This window comes from Homalodisca vitripennis, chromosome 2 (assembly GCF_021130785.1).
Source record: "Homalodisca vitripennis isolate AUS2020 chromosome 2, UT_GWSS_2.1, whole genome shotgun sequence".
Taxonomy (NCBI): domain Eukaryota; kingdom Metazoa; phylum Arthropoda; class Insecta; order Hemiptera; family Cicadellidae; genus Homalodisca; species Homalodisca vitripennis.
The window spans coordinates 189368532-189395430 of record NC_060208.1 but is presented as its reverse complement, the minus strand read 5'-3'; the positions used below and the strand labels follow the sequence as shown (position 1 = coordinate 189395430).

General features: G+C 32.5%; 1 protein-coding gene across 1 annotated transcript in view; it reads right to left on the bottom strand.

Moving 5' to 3' along the window:
• Positions 1-1538: 1538 nt before the first annotated feature.
• Positions 1539-26899, bottom strand: part of LOC124355195 (nicalin-1-like) — a 33737-nt gene continuing 8376 nt past the window's right edge. Inside the window, 9 exon segments of the mRNA XM_046806202.1 lie at positions 1539-1957; positions 7874-7952; positions 10141-10239; positions 10403-10524; positions 12447-12599; positions 12808-12945; positions 13731-13838; positions 15655-15864; positions 23497-23580. Coding sequence (XP_046662158.1) covers positions 1892-1957; positions 7874-7952; positions 10141-10239; positions 10403-10524; positions 12447-12599; positions 12808-12945; positions 13731-13838; positions 15655-15864; positions 23497-23580 — 1059 coding nt within the window. The 3' untranslated portion in view covers positions 1539-1891.

Here is a 26899-nt window from a genome sequence, read left to right as displayed (position 1 = left end):
CCGATCGGTACTTTCCCAACCTCTGAAAAGTTCTAAGATTTTGCACAGGAATCAATCGTCATGACTTGTAATTTTCACAGTACATCAAATAACGTCTGTTCTTTCTAAATAATGTAGTTTTTTCGGTACCCGATAATAAAAACCCTTCCAAAAATAGTGGCCTCCGGGCAAAGTACCATTAGGGTTACGTGAATAGATAAGGGCAGAAAGGCTAAGAATTCTTGTCCACCTGATACTGTGGAAAATAACCTGTACATGGATAAAGTGTTTATTGTTACTTTTCATGTGTACTGATATAAGTGCTCTATAGGTGAGTTGTATATTTCATTAAACTAATCCCATTCATTAGTATACAATATAATAATCAGTACAATCATTGTTTAATTTTTTCATGTCCACACCATGCGGATAAGTAGAATACTGTTGTACAAAATTTAAATGACTTCTTAATATGAAAGCATAAAATTCATACGGATTTTTCATAAATCATTATTTTAAAGAATATGATGACATCAAATCCAGTGTTTGGATAACAATTGGTATGAATGTAATAATAAATATTACATTTTATAGAATAAAAGGTAATGGTTGATTCAAGAATAATATTTTTGTTGAGTTGTGTAAATTGATGTTATTTGCTGTTTGATGCCCAGCTTTAACCTAACAAGCAAATACATTGTTCATTTAAAAAATGTTATGCATCCATCACGCTTCAATATCCCTACTTGTTAATTTTTCGTGCTGTTAATAAAAACCTACCATATTCATTGTTTGGTATATAATATTAATTTACAACTAAAACATTATATTGGTTTTACATTATAACATAAGCCAAATTACTCATCATATGATTTATATTTAATGTTTAATATAATGTTTCATGTTTACATTTCATATAACAAATAATTTTATATTATTTAATGATAATATATATTTTGAATTAGACTATATGGTGCACAACAATGTATCTAATCCATTGCTGGCATTGAAGTTTTATGGCTTAAATCAACTATATCATCAAGTTTTCACTTCCCTTCCCATATCATTAAATTAAAAAGCCTATGCATTTGTATTGGTAGTTCTATAGTAAGTATTTTTACTCAGGCAATTTAAAATAATTAATTATATTTTATTCACAAGAGAAATTATTTTTTTTAAACTAGAATTAAAAACCCTCTTCTCCATCATTAAATCAACACCACCCATTACCAAGCATTTTACTTAAAATATTACCTACATTTTTTAATGGTACTTTAAAAAAGAAATCTAAATACATAACATTAACTTTATATATATATAAAGTTAATGTTATGTATTTAGATTATGTAATAAATGAGACAGTCCTCATCAATAACTCTCCTAATTTTCAATCGTTGAAATGTTTAGTAGAATTACAACTGATATCTTTCAATCTTTTCAGTAACTACTAAATTGCACATTTTGAATGTTAGATCAATTCAACTAGACATAGTAGTTGTCCCAAAGATTGCATTCTCTTTGTTTACATATCATTAAAAAAGGCCAAAATAACAATCCCATCAAACTTTACGAGGTAATAATGTCATTTGAGAATATACAAACATGTAAATTGTAACTTAAAGCTAATAAGACTAAAAGAAACACCCTGTTGTATTTCTTCACAATTTAAATGCTTCTAAAGTACATTGGGAATTCATGCGAGCCCATGAACCACGACGGCTGACTAGCTACACTAACATACACAAACATTCACTTTGATTGACTAATCATTTAGCTTAAATTGAGGTAATACTATTATATACAAAAATTGTTTCTCTTTACTACAATAATAATGTTGTCTACAAAACGCCACAGTACGTTTGCTACATACTGAAGAGATCACTCCACACAAGTGCAGGCATGTTCTTCTGCATTAGTAAGTTTTACTTTTCTTCTGCGTTGTGAATCTCAGCATGACACTGTAGAGCTTGGGAAATCCCTGCAAACGAGAAAACATTTAAGATCCATGCATAAACTGGGTTAATCATCTACTGACGACATGTGACACATCAGAAGCCTGCCATTTTCTTATTGGCTACTGTTACATCCAAATATTCAGTATTTTAGTCTTATATAAACAAGATAAGATGAAAACGCCATCCATTAAATTTTTTTAATTTGTATTTCCATCCTCTTAAGTTATTCCATTAATAGCAGCAATGTTCAGAATCTATAATGTTTGCAAAATGTTGAGTTCTGGAAAAATCTTTGCTGTATAACTTTTTTCAAAGTAGAATTTTAAAATTTGTGTATGATAAAAAGTATTCACTTCTTGATGGTCATCTCATGCTTATATTTATTTAGTACTAGCTGTGTTACCCACGGCTTCGCACGCAAATCTTAAGAACCGAAGTCCTTATATTACTTAGTAAAAGTAATTATGCGCGATTGGCTACGGGTAACAGCTAGTTCGTCAATAAATTCGTAGTATTTTATAACGAAAACTCTTGATTTTCAATAAAATACCAATTACAACCAAATACCCAGATACCCACGGCTTCGCACACGATTTCCTACAGAAAAAATTGGGACATAGGAGGCATATTTCTTTTGAACGTCGTTATTACCCTTCTGAGATAAATGATAGTTACTGAAAGATACTCCAAGCTCATGATCTATTTAAGATTTAAATGTTAAAACAGTCTCAACATGCACCTGTAAAATAACTGGAATTTTTCTCCAATATTCTATGATTTTTGTATACAATTTAACTATATTAGACCATCGTGGACAGGAGTCAAAAAGTTGGAATTCATTAGCGCACATACAATGTAATAAATGATGGCGCTCAATGTAATTTTGAAACGAAAATAGGCATATTTTAGGTACATATTATTACAGTCTAATGATTATGAGCTTCAGATGTTAAGCGAAATTACGTATGGTTTTTATTTTAGGCTTTGCGCGTGTATCACTTCTGGATCAAATTAGTTATATCTCCGATGCCATGATTGAGCTTGCTTTGTTATCTCGATCGAGAGAATATGTACACACGGAGTTTCGAGAACCATACTTCTGTCAAAAAAAACAACTAAGGTTGGTTTTATAACATTCTTTATATTTGTAGCCAACATAAGATAGTAATTTTGATATCTGCATTGCTCTTCTGATCAAGCATGAGCATGGTTTATATTAGATAAATATTGCAGTTAAAGGTGAATTTTTACGTCAAATTTGAATTGTATTATCTGGATAGTAAAGTCTATGTTTAACAGTGATTGCAGAAACAGTTGAAACAAAATTTGCTGTTTCTCTTAAGCTTACTCTATGCTTTCAAACTATAAGTGTAAAGAAATTTAAAATAATAATTAAATTATAAAAACATATATTTCTTTTGTCGCATTATATATGTTTACAAAGAACAGCTGATTAAATTTGAAAAGGCTCTTTCACTTAATAACATATGTAACTTTTAGAGACCAGTGGGGCGGAATCCTGAATCGGGATAAAAAAGTATCCTATGTCCTTCTCCCAGTTCTTAGCTACTTCCTTACCAATTTTCAGCCAAATCGGTTCAGCCGTTCTTGAGTTATAAATAGTGTAACTAACATGACTTTCTTTTATATATGTAGATACAGTAGAGTCCCGTTAATCCGACCTAATTGGGACCGAGCCCTATTCGGATTATGTGATTGTTCGGATTAGCCAGAATTACAGAAAAATACGGTTTTTAAACTTGAGAATGGGTCTATTTTGTTATAGAATTATCAACATTGTTTATTAAAACATGTTTTCTGACTGTTGCATTGTATTTCTTCTGACAAATAAACGTGTTTGCGAATACTAAGCATATTTACCGTATTTAGTGTGAGAGTTCTATTGTTAAGCAATGTGAGCGTACTGGATATAGTACGAGTCCACGCGCTACGGGACGACGAGAACCTGGGTGATAAAGGAGGGTTGGTGCCACACGCAGACGGTGCAGCAGCGCTTAACCTTGCACTACGATACTTAGAGCAACAGGCTACTGCTACACTTTCCTATATCATGTTTATGACACGATGGCGAAACTACGCGTCATCCAATAGACTCTCTTCAATGCGACAGAAGACAATAACTGAATTTATGTCTTTTAACAATTAATATTGTACTCAATAATAATATCAGTACTGTACGTCCAATTTTTGTTTGATTTCACTTCTTAATACAGTAATTTAAATCATACTTAACCTATAAGTTTCAATTTGGTACGTATTTAACTTCATTATTTATGTACTGTACCGTACACAATTTGTCTTAATAAAATACTATATGTCTATTTAATTAAAGTTTTCTTTGTTTATGTACGAAATGATGCACCCATTTTCATTTTTTAAGTAATTAGTTCCTATAACTATTCCTTATCGTTATAAATAATTCCTCCTGGACCTGTTCGGATTAACCGACGTTCGGATTACACGTGTTCGGATTAGCGGGACTCCACTGTAATACTAGTAGTTACCCTTGGCTTTGCATGCAATTTCATTTAGAAAAACAGGAACACCATGAGCATATTCTTTTTAGATGGTATTTCAAACAATCCAGAAATAGGTGATACTTAAAGATATTCCAGTCTCTTGTTCCATTTTAGATTTAAGTTTAAAGATAGAGTCCTGAAGTCGGAGAGTGACACTGCTTTTTATAAGTACCTCTAAAATTTCACGAATATCTCTCCAATATTTCATATTTTAATCAACAGCTTCAACGATTTTGGCAACAACTGAAATATTCTAGGCCAGTGTGGAGAAATCGTAAGTCAAAAGAGAGACAAAAGTCAAAGTCTTTAACTTTCCAATTAACACACTTATGATGTAATAAATTATGGCATTTTACTGTTGTTTATTAAAATCCCAATAAAAATAAACCCAGACAAAGAAAATCTTCTGCACATAACACTTGTAAAGTGTAACTGATTTTGACAGATGAGTAACTACAAACTTTGTCTATCACCTGTTTAACCCTACATCCGGCATGAAAAAATTTTCATCGCCAAAGTAGTCATATACAGTTATTTAAATTTTAGGTATTTCGCGTCATATAAATGGTTTTTATTTGAAATACTAGCGGGCCCGGCGCGCTTTGCTGCGCATTTCAATAATTTTTTGCAAAAGTTGCCCGCGGCTTCGCACGCAATTTCCCGTTGAAAACAGTACACTATATTCACTTATTCTTTTTCTATCACATTCTAAACATTGCTGAGATAATTGATAGTCGTTCCATCGTGAGCCTCTTGGGCGTATTATGAAGGTATGTACCATATTCCTGCCTCTATCTAGCTGTTACCCACGGCTTCGCACGCAAATCTTAAGAACCGAAGTCCTTATATTACTTAGTAAATTTTTTTTTTTTACTATAATAAATTTTAGATTAAATTAGTTATATCTCCGATGCCACGATTGAGCTTGCTTTGTTGTCTCGATCGAGAGAATATGTACACACGGAGTTTTGAGAACCATACTTCTGTCAAAAAAAAACAACTAAGGTTGATTTTTATAACATTCTTTATATTTGTAGCCAACGTAAGATAGTAATTATGATATCTGCATTACTCTTCTGATCAAGCATGAGCATGGTTTATATTAAATAAATATTGCAGTTAAAGGTGAATTTTTACGTCAAATTTGAATTGTATTATCTGGATAGTAAAGTCTATGTTTAACAGTGATTGCAAAAACAGTTTAAAACAAAATTCGTCGTTTCTCTTAAGCTTACTCTATGCTTTAAAACTATAAGTGTAATATATGTTTACAAAGAACAGCTGATTGAAAATTTGAAAAGACGTTAACATATGTTTGCTGCAATGCATTTCTTATGGGTATTTCTGTAACCAGTGGGGCGGAATCCTGAATCGGGAAAGGGATGGGCATAGCTTATAAACCTTCTCCGTGGAAAAATACATATACGTACAAATTTTCATCATGATCGGTCCAATAGTTCACGATTCCATAAAGGACAAACATACAAACATTCATTTTTATATATATAGAAGAATATAGATTATGGGAGAGCATTTACTATAGTACTGATTTATTTTTCTTGCTTCGATTATCGTAAAACATCAAACGTTGTTCTTAACGGATAGCTGACGTGAACATGTGTTGTTGCATCATTCATGTTGTTGTTGTGAAACTCTAAACAAGTGCCAGGTTTTGTGTTTAGTGTTATGAATCCAATATTATTTGTGGAAAAAATGTATTTTATAATGTTTTAGTGTTGCTATTACTGTGGTTTAGCTTTCTCAGGTTATAGTTTTAGTTGTTCACATGATTGGTCTCTAAAGCCCCATAATGATCTCAGAGAGCTTGTTTTGGATCATCCTATTTCTAGTAATAACAATGTTTATTTTCACATTGAGCTAAACATGACAGACCATGTAGAAGATGTGATATGCTAGTAAGTGTTTTCTCACAATCGTGTGAGTCAGACAGAGAAGTTGTTCTTCCACCTGGTGACCTCCTTAGCCCTGCTCATGAACTCGTCAAACTCACAAACACAAACTGTCGCTTGTGTGTACCATATGTGAATGTAAAAACTTAAAAAAGAAAACCAATTTATTTTGCTCTGTAAGTAATTGTGGAATTCACCCTAAGTCCTATTATCTGCTCGAACACCAGACCAGTTCCACAGAGAGGCCGCAAACGCAAGGTGGAATTCAGTGACTCAGTGGAAGAGAAACTTTGTATATATTGTACCTATTTAAATAAGGTAGTATTCAAATTAAATATTTCATTTTATTTTTGTTTTAAATATCATACATACATAAAAGTAAATATGTAGCACTTTTAATGCAGTCATAAGATTATGTTTACCCATGAAAGATATTATTTCTTCAAAGATTAACCTACTTTAAAAAAACAGTGTCTGCACACGCTTTTTCACACAAAGCCATGTAACAAATAAGTTTTGAGGTAAAAGTTAGGATAACTATGTATTTTTGGAATTGGCACAAAATTGAGAATAAGTTATACCTTTACAGTTTTCATGTAAAACTTATTTCTAAGCAGTTGCACAACAGAATATTTACAAAAATATATTTTTTTAAATAACATTATTTACATGGGAACTAACATAGGTTATTGTTATTATACTATTCTTCCAAATATATATATATATATATATATATATATATATATTTATTTATTTATTTATATATATGAATAAATTGACATATCATTGTTTAAATTTGGACTGACAGTTATGAAATGAGACATTACAAAAAAAAACCATCTGCGTTGCTGTTGAAATAGAGCCGCCGGTACAGAATGATACCATTGCTAGTTCTAGGGTTAAATGTATATAAATTACTGCCAAGAAGCTAAGAATGTCCATGTAAAGTTTCCCTACAATCAGTCCAGTAGTTTTTATTTGATTGAGTAACACATACACAGAGGGACATTATTAGATTTTTATATAATTGTATAGACAAGTAATAGTATAAATTATCTACCAAACACATTTTAAATTGTTATGTTCACCATGTTTTCAGCATTCTGCAAGCCATTTTAAAACTCATGAAAATATCAATTCTGCTCAGATCACATTGTTACAGACATGTTTAAGAAATGTTGATTACTATTAGCAGTATAATAAAAGATGTTTGATCAATGTAAAAAATGTATCCATGAGTAAAATTAAAGATTTTTTAAATTAAACATCACAATTAAACTTTTAAAGACATTACAACTGGAAGAATAATAATATGTATTCAAGAAACATGTGTATTTATACAAAAATATGAATCTATTCTCACAGTTTTGGAGAATTCCAACAGAGCTTTATTAACCAAGGATTTCTAAAGAGATATTAATGTTCCTGGTATTTAATAAAAGGCCTGGGAAAGTAGTTTAAAACTGAAAAATTGCACATAGTAACTTACTTGTATAAAAACATAGACGATGGTCAAGTAGATAACAATGGCGAATGTGAGAAACAGATCAAACACTGCTGGTTTTACACTGAAACAAAATATTACCGTAATTCTTGAAAGTCAATTTTAGTTACAAGTTTGTTTTTTACATTAATGCCCAGAAAATCGCTGCAACAGAACTAATACAGATTCAAAATTTTCATTTTAATATAAATCGCATGTATTTAGTAGAATAGTAATTGCTGTTCATATTGAAATTGTTCTCTAATAATTGAAATGTATAAAGAAAAAGTTAAAGAACCAATAAATCTAAAAAATAATGATTTACATATAATATATAGCTAAACCAAAGGTTCATACATAAACTGCATTTTAAATTTCCATGACACCTTCACACAATTTAACCGGTTCTCAACATATCACATTAAAAAAGTAACAAAAGATTTGAGTGCACTAATACAAACATGTTTTAAAATATAGTATAGTTATGTGTGAAAAACTTCCATGTTGATGATTATCAATTAAAATAGAATAAAATTAAGCATAATGAATTGGTAGAGTATAATAGACTTAGGCATTAATTTATTATTTTAATTTGCTTGAACTAACTTTTTCTATTATATTTACTACAACTACAGTCGGGGCCACCAAATTAGGCGGGTAGGTGGAATTGCGCCGTTGCCAGATTGTGCAAACATCGTGAAATAGAATAATCCCTGAATTGTATCCATTTTTAGAGCTTGATATTGTTTGCTTTCTCCTGAGATTCTGATGACATCTTAACAAGTTACAAAGATGAAAATCGTAATTATTGGCTTCAGGAGAGACCGCTGATGATAACGGTATATAATTTTTGTATGTAAATACAAAAATGTAATTTTGAAATACTAAAATACCTACAAACCAATTTTAATTCATTAACATGGTGTATTAAACATTTCAGTAAGCGAGGAAGTTTTTTATTTTTTGGTTAGGAACATTTTTTCCTGTGGCAAAGTTTTAGACAAAGGTATAAACTTTATTTTTTGTTCCAAACAAATTTTTCTAAGTTTACTAACTTCGCTGGGAAATGCGTGCAAACCTAAATTATTGAAATCAAACACGCAGAGTGATGCGTGCGCCGTGCGTATACACAGAATTTCTACTCAACTTTTTTTAATAGCAATACTTTACTTTTCTATTATTTTTATCATTACTCAACTATAGTACCTACTATGTATTGTAACCATAGCGAAAATGAAATAAATATTTAAGTTTAATAAAATTAACCGTGCTTAAAACAATCTGTTTTGCCTTCCTTAACAAAATTATTTTAAATATAAACATTTTAAACACGTGTAGTAATAAAAATAATAAAGAAACATTTTTAAGTAACTATTATTAAACAAGTAACATTGTTAGTACATACTATTACATAATCACAATGAAATTATAATGTCAGTCCGTGGTTGATATGATCACTTGGTGGTTCCGAGTTATTTGCTTTTAATCTTTGTCAATGTCACTGTCACTGTCAGCTGTTTTCGCTGTCTGATGAGTCTCTAAGGTTTATAATAATAACCGATAATAAGGTTTATAATAATCCGTGTGGAAAGCTGCAGCGTCGCGTCGGCACGACGCTTGGACTAGGCAACAATGTGCACACAGCGTTGCCAATTTGTGCCTGAGAGCGACCGAGATTTTCGACCTTCCTCCGCTTCACCGGTCCCATACGTGGCAGCAGCGCAAAATCCACCCACCTGCCTTACTTGGTGGCCGTGACTGTAATTAAAATTTTACAAGCCATATAAAGGAAACTGAGCACTTAAGCAAAGTCATCAAATGTATGTTATTGTAAAGAACAAACCGTACAAAACAAATGGCCGCATGAAGTGGTGTCACCATATTATACAAATAAGGAGTACAGAGACCACCAAATATGCTACCCTCCAATACAATCATGCCAAGTATTTCCAACCTCCCCTTGGCTACTGTAGGTTGTGTTTACATTTACTTACTAATGGTAAATTGTACTGAAAATATATACAGCTTTATAACCAGTTCAAGGGACTCAACATGGTCACCGTACTATGTCAGATAAAAAGAAATGTTGGATACATGGAGGTGAATAAACGTGATTATACTGTATTAATATCAAAATCAAATAGAATAAACAGATATTATGAATTGTAGATACAAGCAATTCCATAAACAATAATCAGAACAAAACCCTTAATAATTTTAATTTCTTTAGTTTGTTTCTGATAGAAAGAGTACTAAGACAGGTTTAAACTTACCTGTATACATTTACTATGGCTTTGGTAATGTCGTAAAATACAAACTCTGGGTCTCTTTTATCCGGAGTCTGATATGACACCTTTACATCCTTTATATATCTGAAACAAACAAATATTTGTGTGTGAGAGAGAGAGAGGATACATCATTTCATTTATTGTGAGAGAAATGAAATATGTTTAAAACGGTAGTAACATTTTTGTACAAAATCTTTAGAACAAGGAGATCTAATAGTATGGAAATCGTTACGGTGAACATACTGACCCGCTGAGCAACTGCGACAGGGCCAGCACCAGGGGGTTGTTCTTGTCTGCCAGCAGCTGTGCTGAACGAGGCTGAGCTGTCAGGAACTCTATATATGTCTTGAGAGAATCCGCCTCCACACCCTGCAGTGAAAACATGTAACATTATCTCGTATTTATTTATTTCTAGTATTAACATAGTAGCTTTTACATAAGCTTATTCTTATGTACGGTGTAATAAAAATCATATATAGATTAATGAATGTAGTAGAGGAACTAGCTTGGTTGAATAGTGTCCATTATTTTAAATTCAAATGTCGATTGATATTAAGAATCTATTGTCAATATATCAATGTATAGACGATAGATAAGCGCACAAGTCATATAATGGTGAAAACGATGCAAACAAAGACAAAATAATTTTAGCAAAAGATATAATTACATGTGAAAATTAGAGACATATTAGAAACTAAATAGCTTATGAGGCACACCATCAGCCTAAAAAGGTATCGAACCAAAATACAGCTCAAACATGATATAAACTATAATACAACCTATTATCATGGCTGATCTTGAATCTAAATTAGAAAGCACAAGTTAGAAAACACTTCCTGAGAACTCAACTACTTAGTAGACAAAAAAAGGTTTAATAATTTATATTATACTGATACTATTATTTATGACAGTTATTTTTGTATTAATTTTTATGCAGAAATAAATATACGTAGTACATCGGAAGGTTTAAAATATACGAGCTTTGTCTAAAAGCTTTTGACCTTGACTTTTGGTCAAAACATGAGTCAATAGGTGGCAGCCGTAATTTTTAGAGGAAATTTAATTTAAGAACATTCAGGAAGGTCTTTGATATTGTGCATCATTAAAAAGTGCTGAATAAAGGCTTGATGCATGAGGAATGAGCTGGCACATTGTAGAGATAAAGGATTCAATCATGTCATGCCTGTTTCCTTTGTATTGGATCTCATAAATGCCTTACGATATCAAGATAATATTCCTAAAACCGAGCATTTCTTTGACGGCTTTTTTCAGGGTAAACCCATGTATCATCATGAATAGTAATTTTTTTCAACATATTCAAATAATTACTTGACAAATCCAGATTGTCCTATGGGATTTCAACGTAGTACGCCCAACAAAAGTGCTGAACAAATTAACAGCCAAAGCTATAAAAAAAATCAATTTGTTTTTTGGCTGGGGTCATTCATTAACAGCTAAAAAAACAAATTTTGCAGAAATCTGGTTAATTTTCAAATATTTATGTAAAATTTCACAAATTTTGAAATTGTGGTCACTTTCCACTGAAATGTTCTTTTTTGAATCGCCTATTAAACCACTTTTTAATCTCAGTATCAAACCATAGGGCCATTACAGTTACCAAAAAAAAGCTTTGTACACCAAAGAGGTGTTTTTGAAACAGATTGAATTTCAAAGCAAAACTTAGTGTAAACTTTCTGTTAAGACGTACGATTACAATGAAATAAAATGCAAGCACATCTAATAATATGTGAAACAGCTCTGTGACTCATTGACCCAGCAAACAAATTGTGATACATTGACCCTCATATCCAAACGATCAGCCAGTAAAGGGATACTTTTTGGACAAAACTAATGTATTAAAAATAAAAACTCAGACTATTCATAACACCATCATTCTGTGATAGGAGTTCGGGAGTGTCATGGCCATCATGTAACAATTCCACAAGTACTCACTCAGTGGGTTAAAAGTAATTGTATTCATAAATTTAAACTTGAATCACAATATACAAATTGGCTGAGAATAAAAAGACACTTCCTTGTCTATAGACAAACCAAATTCTTTGTCTAGTATTGTCCGTTATTTATTGGAAACTAGAGTACATGCTATCGCTGTCATTTAATAAAACATTAAAACTGCATTGTCAAACACCTTTGCTTCTAATTCCTGTTTTCATTAAACTTGAGTGTCAGCCATTATTTAATGTGAAAACCATACGATTTGAACATGGTAATAATACTGCCAACTAAATCAATATTGGATCAAGTAAAATATATATTAATAATTGGCTCACCATAGGTTTGGAGAATGGGAAGGTATCGGCTGAGAGATTATAGATGTGTCGAGCCAAGGCCTGAGCCACGATCTCGGTGTTTCGAGCCAGCTGTGAGATATCGACACTACTCTTGGTATCCAGTATGGTGCTCCTCAGAGGCTGTTTGTGAGTCTGTGGTGCATATACAACAAATTAACAACATTCTTACACATAAAAGTATGTGTTAATAAAGAAGAAAAGCTCAATAATAAAAAAATTTTAGATTCCAGAAGGGTTTTGTTTGCATTTCATTCGATTAAAATTTCTTGACAAACATAACAAATGAGGAAATAAAGTGTTCAGTAGAATGAATTGGAAATTGGCTCCAGGAATAACAAACCTTAAGAGAAGAGAGCGTGAAGGCAGATAACTTGCGGATACTGTATCGCTCGTGTTCCCACGCTAACACCTCCTCCGCCAGATTGATCTTCTTGTGGACTACCTCAACGGGTACATTGCTCTTTACACTTTTCAGTTCCTGAAAGAAATAGAAAAAGACATCATTATTTGAGACCACACTTCTTATGTAAATTGCATGTATCAATTTACGAGAACTGAATTTCAGGTATTACCTGTCTTTTAATACTGACTTCTCTCTCACTTGATATTCGAAAGCAGTGATATTTAATATTTAATAGCAGTGAAATAATTATTACTAGTTTTGATAATATAGTCTATAATTTGGCACTGTACAAATTTGTAGTATTAAAATAAAATACATCATTCAGTGTATTATTTAGTTCTTATGGACTTTGGCAAATGATTATATCACTTTGAGGAATTTATAAAATGAATAAAAAAAGTTCAAAATTTAATATGTTTTTTAATCAATTTTTATAATAAACCCAAGCATTGTCTGGTTGAATAGTTGGGATAATTGCATTATTCGTATAGGATTAATTTATTAATTTTATTTCTTAGATTAGTTTTAATGACACCATTCTATATTTGTGCAATTTATTTGATGATGAACAAATTATGAAAGAAGAGTATTTAAATTGAACTGACCATAATCTTTTGCAACAATGAGGATTACAAAGTTGATTTGTGGTATATTAGTTGGAAACAAGTAAAAAAATCCTCCTAAAAAATTGTTTTGAAAAGCTTAAAAATCGAAATGTAAGTTCTTTTAACTATAGGTGTCCACCAAGAATGAATAATTATAACATTTTTTATTCTTGAGTTGCAAAAAAGTTTTCAGAAAAAGGTTATGAATTTAACTTGATCAAAAATAATTCTAATTAAAATTGGTGTTCCTATTACCTTGAGGAAGTTGGCTCCTGGGGAGTTGTCCCTTGGAGGTTTTGACACATGGAAGTATAAAGAGTTGGCTCCTCCCACAGTGTCTAGGCACAGGATGAAATTGGCTTCCTTTAAGTAAAGAATATATTGCTCATTAAGTATTCATAAACACACTTTTTTGCATTATTATTTCAATCACATTCAGAGATGTTCAAGGATTAACCAGGAAGTTAAAGGAAGAGGAGAGAAAGAAAAAACAATTTGCAGTAAAAACTTTAAATGATAGAGTATTACGATTAAAGAGGAGTTGGTTTTACTGTTAAGATAAATATAGTGAAGTTATACCACAAACATCAACAGTTATAAGATTAGGAATCTGCAAAAGTGAGGCCATACTCATATGTTATGGCTTCATCTACGATGCAATCAGATCAGTACCTCTCACTGATTAGTTCACACAGTTCTGTGCAAAGTCAGAAGCACCATTCAGAAATAAATACAGTACATCAAACTATGTGCATTAAGTTTGTTCAGTAAAAATAAAATAATAAACACAAATTTATTTAGCAAAACCATTATGATTCCTGTAGACCAACATATTTTCTTAAAATTGCAATTTTTAAATAATAGTTTATGTTTTGAATTTTGCAATAAAATTCACACTTTTTGGTAATGTGGTAAATTTTACTAATTATAACATTTTACTTTTCTATATACAACTAATACAGTTTTTGAATAAAACATACTTTTTTAATTTCATTCTAATTTAAAAAGTATGAGTAAATAAATTACAAAAATTTCATTCATGATATAATTTGAAAGTGCTTTTCTTCGTGAAAAAAAAAAAAAAAATGGTATGCTAATGATGGGTTAATTATAAGTTTATTTTTATGAATTTCTGAAATATACTTTAAAAAGTCTCCAAAAATTCCTTGCCAGTATAGAAGTCCACCATTGCCACCCACTTCTAGGGTTAAAGACTATTATAAAAACCGATCTTAATTGTCTTTTGACTGAAGTAGGCTTTTTAGACCTGTGTATACATAAATATTTTTTTGGTTGTGCTAGCTAACAAGGCAAATCATTTATGGCACAAAAAAACACTAAGACCGGAGTAAATTACAATGGATATAAATAAACACTTTTTTTTTTCTTTGAGCCATTTTAACATAACTGTCTTAAAATGTTTACAGGAAATGTCTCTAACAATCAATGGTAATTTATTGAACAGCTTTACACCAGTAAAAAGATATGTACGCTGGGTTTTACTTAGCTTAACATGTTTTAAATCAATTAGATCTCTATTTCTAGTATTATAATCACGAGTTAGGCCTCTCACATTAAATACATCAAGATTCTCTTTTACATACATAAGGCTTTGTAGAACAAAGATACAAGGAAGTGTAAGAATACCACTTTCTACAAAGACAGGCTTACATGAATCGGTAGGCTTTTTATTAAAAATAATGCGTAAAGCTTTCTTTTGGCACAGAAAGACATCAGCAGCATAACTAGAATTCCTCCAGAGAAGGGTACCATACTGAAGGTGGGTATGAAAAAGAGCATAATAGGCCTTAATAACTAAACTAGAGCTAGTACACAGTGTAAGTTTTTTTAAGAGAAAAATAACTCTGGACAATCGAGTACATAGCGAGGTTATATGGGTTCCCCACGAAAGTTTAGAGTCAAGGGTAATACCAAGTAGCTTGACTGACTTGTTTGCCGATACAGTACATAGGCTAAAAATAATATGTTCAGACTTGTCTTCATTGACACATAGGCTATTTGCAGAGAACCAAAGGTAAGATCTGCAAACAAAAGGGATGGCTTTTGAAAATCTCATAGACAACCCCTATTCAAATTTTTTGCTAGGTTTCGAAAGTACCAAACATCAATATGTGTTTGATTGATGGATATTTCGGGCATTTGAAAAAGGAAGTCTAACCTGTAAAAGAGAGGCATCAACACCATCCAGCTGATCTTCTAGCCACTTCTTACTCCCCTGGTAGTTAAGCTTGCCGCCACCAGACAACAGAAAGAGCAGGTTGACTCGTGCATGGGTCTGTGTGTTAGCATATAGGTGTGAAAACAAACGTGCCAACTCTAGTAACATTGCCACCCCAGACCCGTTGCTGTCTGCTCCAAATGACAGCTCCTGTATTGACAGTACATATGACAGAATGAATTTTACAAACAAAATTAGTGAAAATGGTGACTTTGAAACTGAACTCAAACCCATCAAATACAATACAATACAATACAGCATTTTCAAATTAAGTCATTTACTAACTTATAACAATAATGAAGTTCTCTGTGTACTATCTTGTACTACTCAACGGGAACTGGGTGAGTGAAACTACTTTTTGGCATACAATAACGGCCGCGGGCGTAACGCTGGACCGGAGCATCGAGGTGACGGTTGATGACTGAGGTATTTAGAGGTGGGGGTAGGTCAAGGAGGGGGGAGCGTCATCCCTTGGCCAATAGGATTTATTCATACGATATCTATTGCCAACATATTACATACACTGTAAGAATCGATATAGTCCTGCTCTATATAATATACCACAGATATCACATCTCTCCCTTCTTAATTAGACACACAATTTTGTTACATTAAAAAAACAATTACATAAATTGAACATAAATTCTTTAAGCACATAACCTGTAATACCCTTTTTTTATAATACAAATTGAGAAGAATATTGTTATATCAACTATTGGAATAATTATAATAATAAAATATTAGAATAAAACACATTATAAATTCATTATCCGTAATACACTTGTTAAACTACTATTACAAATCTAGCCTTATAATTGGCTTTCGCTCTCGTTGAGGATACCTGCGAACAGGAGTGGAACGAGCAAGTGGTGAACGTTGAGTAATAGGACTGGTGTAGGTAGTGCGAGTATGAGAAGCGTGGGGTGACATAGCTGTACTGGGGCGGACAGAAATAGAATGCCGCGGCGCATCAGCTGTGCGGTTACTGCCTACTGGATTGTGTCGGCACAGTCAGAGCGCGCTGTCTGCTGGCTCTCAGCTGTTTGATCTGTCACTGGAGCAGTGTCGACTGCTATCAGCTGGTCAACATGACGCTTGTAAACAAGACCAGACGCTAACCTCACTAAATACATTGTTGCACCTAGTTGTTTTACTACACATCCTTCTACCCATCGCTCTTGAGATCTACTGTAATCTCTTACTAACACAGTTTGGTTAATTGGTAAAATACGTGTTTTACTACCTCTAGCATAGAACTTTTGTTTACCTTGTTTTTCTTCAACAACCTTAGATAAATTAGGTCTTAAAATGTCTAATCGGGTTCTAAGTGGTCTACCAAACATTAACATTGCTGGTGATTCATTTTTAGTCATATGAATTGAATTTCTATAGTCAAATAATATCCTACTTAAAGCTACTTGAATATTTACATTTTCTCTGAAAGCACATTTCAGTTTAGACTTGGCATAAGCCACTGAGTTTTCTGCTTGGCCGTTGCTTCTAGGGTAAAACGGGGCACTAGTTGTATGTTTGATACCATTGTGTTTGAGAAAATTGTTAAACTCAATTGAACTGTACGGTGGACCGTTGTCACTATGCAAAGTGACTGGTATTCCGAACCTTGAAAACAACTCACGAAAATGACTAATAGTCTGACTAGCGGAAGTTGAATTTGTCTCAATAACTTCCAACAATTTTGTGCACGCATCTATGACAATTAAATACAATTTATTCTTATAATAGAAATGATCTGCGTGTATTCTCTCGAATGGTTTACTAGGATAGTGCCAATGGTGTTGTAACTCACTTTTACTTGGATTCGGTCTTTCAAGAAGACAGGATGAACAACTGTTAGCAAGATTTTCAATATCTTTATCCAGATTTGGATACCACAGATAAGCTCTAGCTACTACTTTCATTTTTGTTATACCGAGATGAGAAGCATGGAGCTCGTTTAAAACATAGTTACGTAAACTATTTGGAATTATTACTTTGTAACCCCACATCAAGATACCCTGCTCAACAGCTATTTCCTCTCTCCTTACAAAGAACGGGTACAATTCTATATTGTCTTTAGGAATATGGCTTGGCCATCCATACATAGCATAGCCTAACACTTTTCTTAGTATTGGGTCTTTCTGGGTTTCAAGTTTTACTTGTTCACATGATACTGGCAAAGAACTCTCCTTTACAAAATGTAAATAGGTCCCTAACCCTAGCAATTCAGAACTGTCTTCTGATTTTGACACTTTCAATGGTAATCTACTCAGAGCATCTGCGCTGTTGTCATCTGATTTAACATATTTTATGTCAAAGTTATAACCACTGAGGTACAAAGAGTAACGTTGAAGTCTACTTGCTGCGAACACTGGCAAACCCGTTTTAGGTCCAAAAATACTGACTAATGGTTTATGATCACTCCTTAACGTAAAGTGTCGTCCATACAAATACTGGTGAAAACGTTTGACACCAAAGACGCATGACAATGCATCTTTGTCAATCTGAGAGTAGTTACGTTCTGCTTGATTTAACGTACGTGAAGCATAGCTTACCGGTCTTTCCTGTCCATTGCTATCTACAATACTTAATACAGCACCTATACCGTATGCACTAGCATCGGTCGTTAGTATTACTGGAGCTTGCGGATCATAGTGTGCTAACACTGGAGCTGTACACAATAGCTCTTTGATTTGCTTAAAGGATTTTACACATTCTTTATCAAAGGAAAACTTTACATCTTTTCTTAACAGATTGTACAATGGTCTTAGAACTGTTGATATATTTGGTACAAACTTGCCATAGTAGTTGACTAATCCTACAAAGGATTTTACTTCTGTTACATTCTTAGGTTCTGGAGCCTCTACAATAGCTTTTATTTTGGCTTCCGAGGTGTGTAGTCCAGTTTTGTCAATTGTAAATCCGAGGAACAGTACTTTAGAAGCAAAGAATTTACACTTGTCTTGTTTTACTGTAAAACCGACCTTTCGAAGTCGTTCACAAACTTCTCTTAGTCTACTAAAATGAGTCTCATCATTTGGACCGGAAATGATGATATCGTCCAAAAAACACTTCACACCTTGTAAAGTTTGCTCTATTACCTTTTCAAAAATTCCTACTGCACTAGCTATTCCATAAGGAAGTCTTTTATAGGCAAACAACCCCTTGTGAGTTGAAATTGTACATAATTTCTGTGAAAACTCATCTAGTCTCAATTGCATATATGCTTGACTCAAATCGATTTTGCTGAACAATTCACCCTTTTGCATTTCTGCGAAAAGATCCTCTACTCTAGGTATTGGATAACGATCTATCTCTAGCTGAGAATTTAAATAACGAAAGTCGCCACAAATTCTAATGCTGCCATCTTTCTTTGGTACTGGAACTATAGGAGATCCATACTCTGAACTACTTACAGGCATCAAAACATCAGCGTTTACTAGACGCTCTAACTCTTGCTCTACCTTAGCTTTTAATGTGAAAGGCAATGGTCTAGGACTAGTATATTTGGGTTTACTATTTTCCTTCAGCACCAGTCTGATAGGATCACGATTACACTGACCTAACTTTTTAGAGAACACTTCTGGATACTCTGAAACTAACTTCTTTACTAAGTTATTATATTTTACATCATCGTCATTTTTAGCTACAAATAACTCTTCTTTATTCTTGAAAGAAATTACAACCCCTAACTCCTTGATCCAATCTCTTCCCACGAGTGGATATGCACCATTTTTAATTACAAATAAACTCAGGACTTTATTTTGACTTTCATACTTAACATTTACTTCTAACCTACCTATTGGAAGTATGGGTACATTAGTGTAAGAACTTACATCAGTAGGTAACAAGTTAAGGAACTTTAGATTCTCGTGATAAAAGGATTCACTGATTACGCTTACAGAAGCACCTGTGTCAATTTCAAAAGTTACTACTTAATTTTCAACAGTTACTTTAGTTTTCAAGGGATCAACCCTACTAGAGACTTTGGCTAATTCAAACAAATTACCAATACACTCTACTACATCTGTTTCATCGTCATTATTGTCTAGTACACTTTCGACAAAATGATGTTTACCCTTATTGAAATTACCCTTATTGCTGTAATGAGAATAATTGTTGCCTGATTTACCCCTAGCCTGAGATCGGCAAACCTTCTTTAAATGATTTGTTTTGCCGCATTTATGGCAAACACAACCGTAATATTTACACTGCTTACTGAAGTGACCTACGGCGTCACAACAGTTACACTTCACTACACTAGTGCTGCTGGACTGATGTGCGTGTATGGTACTCGGCGTGGCGTGGTGACGCGAAGCGTTGTCTCTCCCGCTCGGCGCTGACTCACGTCCGTTGTAGTGACGCTTAGCTGATGACGTTGCTAGCCGATGGACGCTGCGAACGGAGCTGGTGTCATGGCTGCCTGACACCAACGTTGCTGCGCTTTTCTCTGCCATCTCAATCTGCGATGTCAGTTGAACAGCCTTGTCGAAGGTCAAATTAGCTTCTGACAAAAGTCTTTGTTTAGTAGATTCTGAACGGATTCCACAAATAAGACGATCTCTCAAATAGTCATTTAGGACTAGCACCGAACTCACAGTATTTAGATAAGTTTTTTAATTGAGCAATGTACTGAGCTACACTTTCACCGTCATGTTGGTTACGTAAACTGAACTTATATCTTTCACATACAAAAGATGGAGTCGGATATAAATGGTCCTTAATTAGCTTCACTAAATCATCGTACGATTTTGTAGAAGGCGTATCGGGTGTACACAAATCCCGTAATAGCTTGAACGTTTTTACTCCTACCACTGTCAGCAAGGTACTCACTTTCTTAGAATTATAGATATCATTACAACTTAAAAATAGTTCAAACCTCTCTATGTACGAGTCCCACGTTTCTTCATTGGAGTTGAACTCACCCACGCTACCAATAATTCCCGTCATTTTTCTTGGTGCAATGTCACTGAATAACGAACTAATATCGAATTCGTACATTCACTTCCCTTCCTCCTAGGTTGAACACTCACTTGTTTACTGACGCCTTCGAGATGCATGCGGTCGCTGACCCGACCGACGCTTACACGGTACAGATCGCAATTTTAACAATAACTGCCGAACTGACCACTTAACACTCCGATTGTCTCGTCGCCACTTTGTACTATCTTGTACTACTCAACGGGAACTGGGTGAGTGAAACTACTTTTTGGCATACAATAACGGCCGAGGGCGTAACGCTGGACCGGAGCATCGAGGTGACGGTTGATGACTGAGGTATTTAGAGGTGGGGGTAGGTCAAGGAGGGGGGAGCGCCATCCCTTGGCCAATAGGATTTATTCATACGATACCTATTGCCAACATATTACATACACTGTAAGAATCGATATAGTCCTGCACTATATAATATACCACAGATATCACACTCTGTTTAAACTAAGTCACAACATGACAAGAAAGGCCATTATTAAATCTTTTGGTAATGATTGAGAATAAGTGAGGAATTTGAAGGAGTAAATTAATAGTCCTGTAACAATTTTTATCAGCACAAAAAACAGAATAGCAAATGTATTTCACTCCATAAATTAAAATACATACAAGAACTATTTAAAGTAGTCAAAGAAACACACAAATTTGATATTTCTTTCAAAGCCAATAACCACTGACTGCCATACACCACCATAAACTAGACTATACAGGGTTTTGGCTTGAAGAAATTCCCTGACTTTTCTATACAAACAAAATCATTTTCCAAATCCTATTACCGATAAAATCAATGGTTTTTATTTAAATTAATTTTATTATAAATAATGTTAGTAAAAAGCTAATATTTACTTGGACAAAGTTACAAGTAGATCAGTCAAAATTAAAATAATGATAGGCCATATGTGCAGTATATTGCAGTGTTTGGAATTTACAACCCTATCCCAGAAAGTTCCAGAAGGTCTACAAAACTTGTCTTCTGAATACTGAAAAAATATGAAATTTTGAAAATTACAGGAGTCTACTGCTGAGGATTGACTTTTGGTGACTTTCAGTGACCTTTGAAGCAAAAAAACAGTGACATTTTTTGACAACCATTACAAAAGTAGGTAATGAACTAAAGCGATATCTTTACAAAGTAATATTGTAGGGATGCTACGACGCTTTCACTGGTAGCGAGTGGCCTTGAACTGTCAACTTACCTCACACACCTCTATCTACTCTTTCACAAAGACGGCGCTGTCCAATATTTTTTAACTTGATCACAAAAGAAATCAGTGTTAGTCGTGATTTGTTTATTTTGAACTTTTTACATATTTTGCTCAAAATTGTTGTATATATCCAGCATTTTTCCTGTACATAGTAAATTTAAGTACAATTCCTGCACTTCCCACATTTCCCGCAAGCTGGACACTCTGGTTTATATTTGTGCAATGCCATGTATCAGCTGTGTGTATGAACAGATGCCGGTAGCTAATCTTTGTCCACTTGACAATTTTTGTACTTGTTTAGATATTTTCCTATGTCTATATACACAAAACAAATATACTATATAAACTAATTGGTGTCGGGTTGGTTACACGAATTATAAATAAAAAATGGCTGTACCAATTATGATCTCTGATTTGTTGGATTCATCTCTGCCCCAGATAACAGAATATTTATTAAAAATATCATACAAATTCAAGGAAATAGACCATGTAAACAGAAAAAGAACACTATTTTTTTATAATATTATAGACTGAAAGAGCTTTGAAATATAATATATTGTTTTGTGACAGTACAACCATATGTTTAATTAATTTAACCAGTAGTTTAAATTTGTTTACATTTATAGTCTTGAAAGCATACAGTAACCTTGGTAGTAACACTTCTTAATTCAACCTTTTTTCAACCACTGTTGAGCAAAGAGTAAAAACATCAAAATATGAAAGTTTAATAAGTTTTAGTAAAAATAAACATTACATTTTAGCAAATATTAAGTATGCGGTGCTTGATGAGGACTGTAATGCAGATATCAAAGTCAAAGTTACTAACATTTTACTAAAGACTTTTACAAAACCCATCTTAGTTGTCTTTTGCAGAAGTAAGCTTCTCAGACCTGTATATCTATATATCATTTCCTTGATCGGGGAAAAAAGGTAAAATCAACTATGGCACAAAAATACTCATAATAAATTACCGCAATAAATTACAATGGCGAAAAATATACAATTGTTGGCATATTTTCTTTATTGAGGCAACCAGACAAACTAACATTGGTGTCAGAAATATAATTCACTCAAACCAAAACAAGTGTTCATACAAGTGCAAAGCTTATTAAATTGTGTGCGAATAACTGTACTGCAGGTAATTGATAGTAAAATATATAATGTTTATAATTTAATTAATACTCTTTTACAAGAGGTGGTTTGAAATTTGTCCAATATTTTAAGTTTAAAATACATTATACAAACTTACGTCCACATTTTTTGCACATTAAAAGCATATATTCTGGAAACCCATATTACAATCTATCAAATTACCAGATTAATGTATCAAATTAAAGTAGAAGGAAGGGATATAACTTTGTTCTTAAAATATAGCTATTTCTCTGAACCTCTGCAAATCCTTTTACAAGAGAGCTGTATTCTTAGGATTGCTTTTTATATTATTAGATAATCTCAAAAGGTTTAAGAATGACAAAAATTGAATCGGTAGTGGTTTGTTTACATCACACTAAGGTTAAAAAAGCTATTAGGATTTGAAATTTAAGAATCTGAATCAGATTCTGTACTAGTTTGCTATGTATGTTTAACTTACCGGAGCAACGCCAAAGCTATCATAGTGGGCGACAATGGCTATAGTTGGCATCTTGTCCTCTACTCCGTGGCCAATCAGTTTGCCCTAAAAAGAAACAATAACATCATTTTTATTAAATTCACATAAAAAAGTCGAAGTAAACAAATTTAGTTCCTAATTCATGTTTGCTTCTATAAAATATAGATATTTTTTCTCAGATCTTATTTTTCTTAGCTGACACACTTAAACCAAACTGTCAGACACATAAATATATATTGAATTATTGCCAACTAATATGTTTAACCCTTTGAACCCCAGACCAAAATATTGATGGTGGAAAAAACGTACCAAAATCATTTGACCTAAGAACTACCGAGAATCCCCGGAGCAGAAACAGCTGTTTTGCATCCTTACAGAAAGTTTGTAAAAAATTAATACTTTTGCTATTTTTTATGCTATTGTCTTGTATTACACACCAAAATGTCCAGAATGAAATTGTATACACAGAAAAAGATTAGTCTGAAGTATAAAAAAATGTTTAACAGCATTAAAATAATTTTAAAATATATGTATATAGATTTTTAGGCAAAAAAATTGATTTTAAGATTTTTTAATTAAAAAATAAGAAATATTTTTACCATGGGCACCCACATTTTATTTTTCTAAATTTAGTTTTGTGTATGTACAAAAAAAATTATATTGATATCTCTAAAAATAAACTTTTTTTGAATTTTTATATAAAAGTATGCGACTTGTAAAAACCTCTAGGCGTACAACACAAAAATAGAATAGAATAGAATAGAATAGAATAGAATATATTTATTTCCTCAAAATAAAATAAACATTTACAAGTTATTCATTTTTACATAGAAAAATTCAAAACTAAAACTAAAACTCAAATGTCTTGTTGCCAGGTTTTTTAGGCTACATAAGTCCTACTTAAAAATAAACTTAAATTCAATTAAACGCCAGTTTAATTTATAGTTTTTAAAACAAAATAAAAATATGATATTAATATATATGAGGAAATAATAGGGCCTCCAAGGCTAAGCCTGTTTGGAGGTTCCATCAATGTATTTTTACAAATGGTTTATCCAGCTTCAGAATTACAAAAACATAAAATTCAACTTCTCACTCATAAACAATCAAAACAAAACACGCATCTATTTAATATGGTTAAATTGTGCCATATAATGTAAAATAAAATAACTCCTTGTAAAATATACATTCACACACATATCCATATAAACATACATACACACATACATACATATATACATATAACAATAAAATAATATTAATACAGCTACTACGAATATTGAAATATAAGAAATCGAACAATTAAATAACAATACCCTGCTGCAATTTTTGCTACTACAACTTTAATTTACTCATCCAGGAATCTCTAGCAGTGTTTTAATCTCTTTTATACTAAATAGCCAATTTTTAAGTCTTTTTACGAATATATTTACATTTTTAGAAGTTTTAATACTCTCCGGTAATTTATTATAAATCCTAGGGGCAACGAAAATATAGGATTTCGTAAAAAAGGTTGTACAAGGTTTTGGGACAAAAAATGCACTCCTATTCCTAAGTCTATGCTTGTATGTATTATTATCTCGAGGCATGCTACCATTATTTTTATAGAAAAGTTTCATTACATTGTAGACAAACAAGTACTGTAATGGAAGTATTTTTAAATGTTCAAAAAGAGGACGTGAAAACTCAGTTCTATTTTTAAAGGATATTAATCTTATGAAATGTTTTTGCAGAATGTATAATGGCTTAATGTTTGAAAAATATGTCCCTCCCCAAAAAACTATTCCATATTCTAATCTACTTTGGACCAAAGCAAAATATAACATTCGTAACAATGTTTCATTACACATTTCTCGTAAAAAATAAAAGTATCTCAAAATATTGTTTAAATTGTTTTTTAATTTATTGATATGAATTTTCCAGTTTATTCTTTCGTCAAGATTAATTCCTAAATACTTAATGTATTCCGCTCTTTCCACAACAGCACATTTACCCGTCCCACAAACTCCCTGGTAAATAAGACAGTTAGCACACTTATATTCCAGATTAATATAAAAATAATGTTCTTCTTTACATTAAAATTTACGTACTTGGTTTTCTCTGCACTTAATAGCATATTATTATTGGTAAACCACCATTGAATTGCCTTAAGATCGTTTTGCATTAACGATTGAACCAGATCCCAACTTCTACCAACATAGCAAAGGGCAGTGTCATCGGCAAATGATGTAACTTTTCCTTGAAATCTGGCATTACATAGATCATTTATATAAATTATGAAAAGGGTTGCTCCCAGAATAGAGCCCTGAGGAACCCCTTGCTTTATTATACCCATTTCACTGATGTACGAATTTATTTTAACACACTGTTTTCTTTCTAGTAAATAACTCCTAAACCATTTAAGACTAACACCCCTTATTCCACTTTTATACAATTTGTCTAACAGAATACCATGATCAACAGTGTCGAAAGCCTTTCTTATATCTAAAAACAACCCACTGACACATTTGTTTTCATTGATTCCATTATAGATATCAGTTATAAAATTTGACACAGCACTTTCAGTATTCATCCCTTCCCTGAAACCAAATTGATTCATGCTAAAGAAATTGTTGTTTTCTAAAAACTTAACCAATCTTTGCTTCATAATCTTTTCGTATACTTTAGAAAAACATGAAAGCAAAGATATAGGCCTGAAGTTACTGCATTTTTTATTCGGTAAAATCACTGATATTACCTAAATAAATAAATAGTCAAAATTGTTGGTACTTACGATTTTGTATTTTAATAAAATACATATAAATATGTATTAATACTCATAAAATAAGTATTTTACGATTTCAAATAAATATGTATTGAACGCATATACCATGGCGACGATATTACGTCGCCCGGGGATTCTCGCAACTTCATTGGCGACGATACATCGTCGCCGCGGGGATCTTCGCATATCTTCTCAGCGACGATATTTCGTCGCCTGGGGTTCAAAGGGTTAACTATATAAAGAATGGTAATTTTTAGTTTCTTATACCTAGATGTCTAGTGATGGAATAACTATTAATGTTTAATTTAATATCACTGGTAGATGAATACAAATTTTCCAGTATTAATTTTATTATTGCAAGGCCTTTCGGAATCAATGATTCACCATTATCAGGCAACTTCACAACTGGATAAATATTTACATTTTTCTAAATAGATAGATATTAAAATAACATACAGTACAGGATTTGGAAATATAATTAACCAGTATAAAATATTTTTAAAAAATTACATTTTAATTTTCTACTAAATTGAGATGAGAGTAAAATTGAATTTCGAATAGGTATGTTTTCATTATTGATGTTTATTAATGTACAATGTTTCCTAAGCATTTAAGTGTATT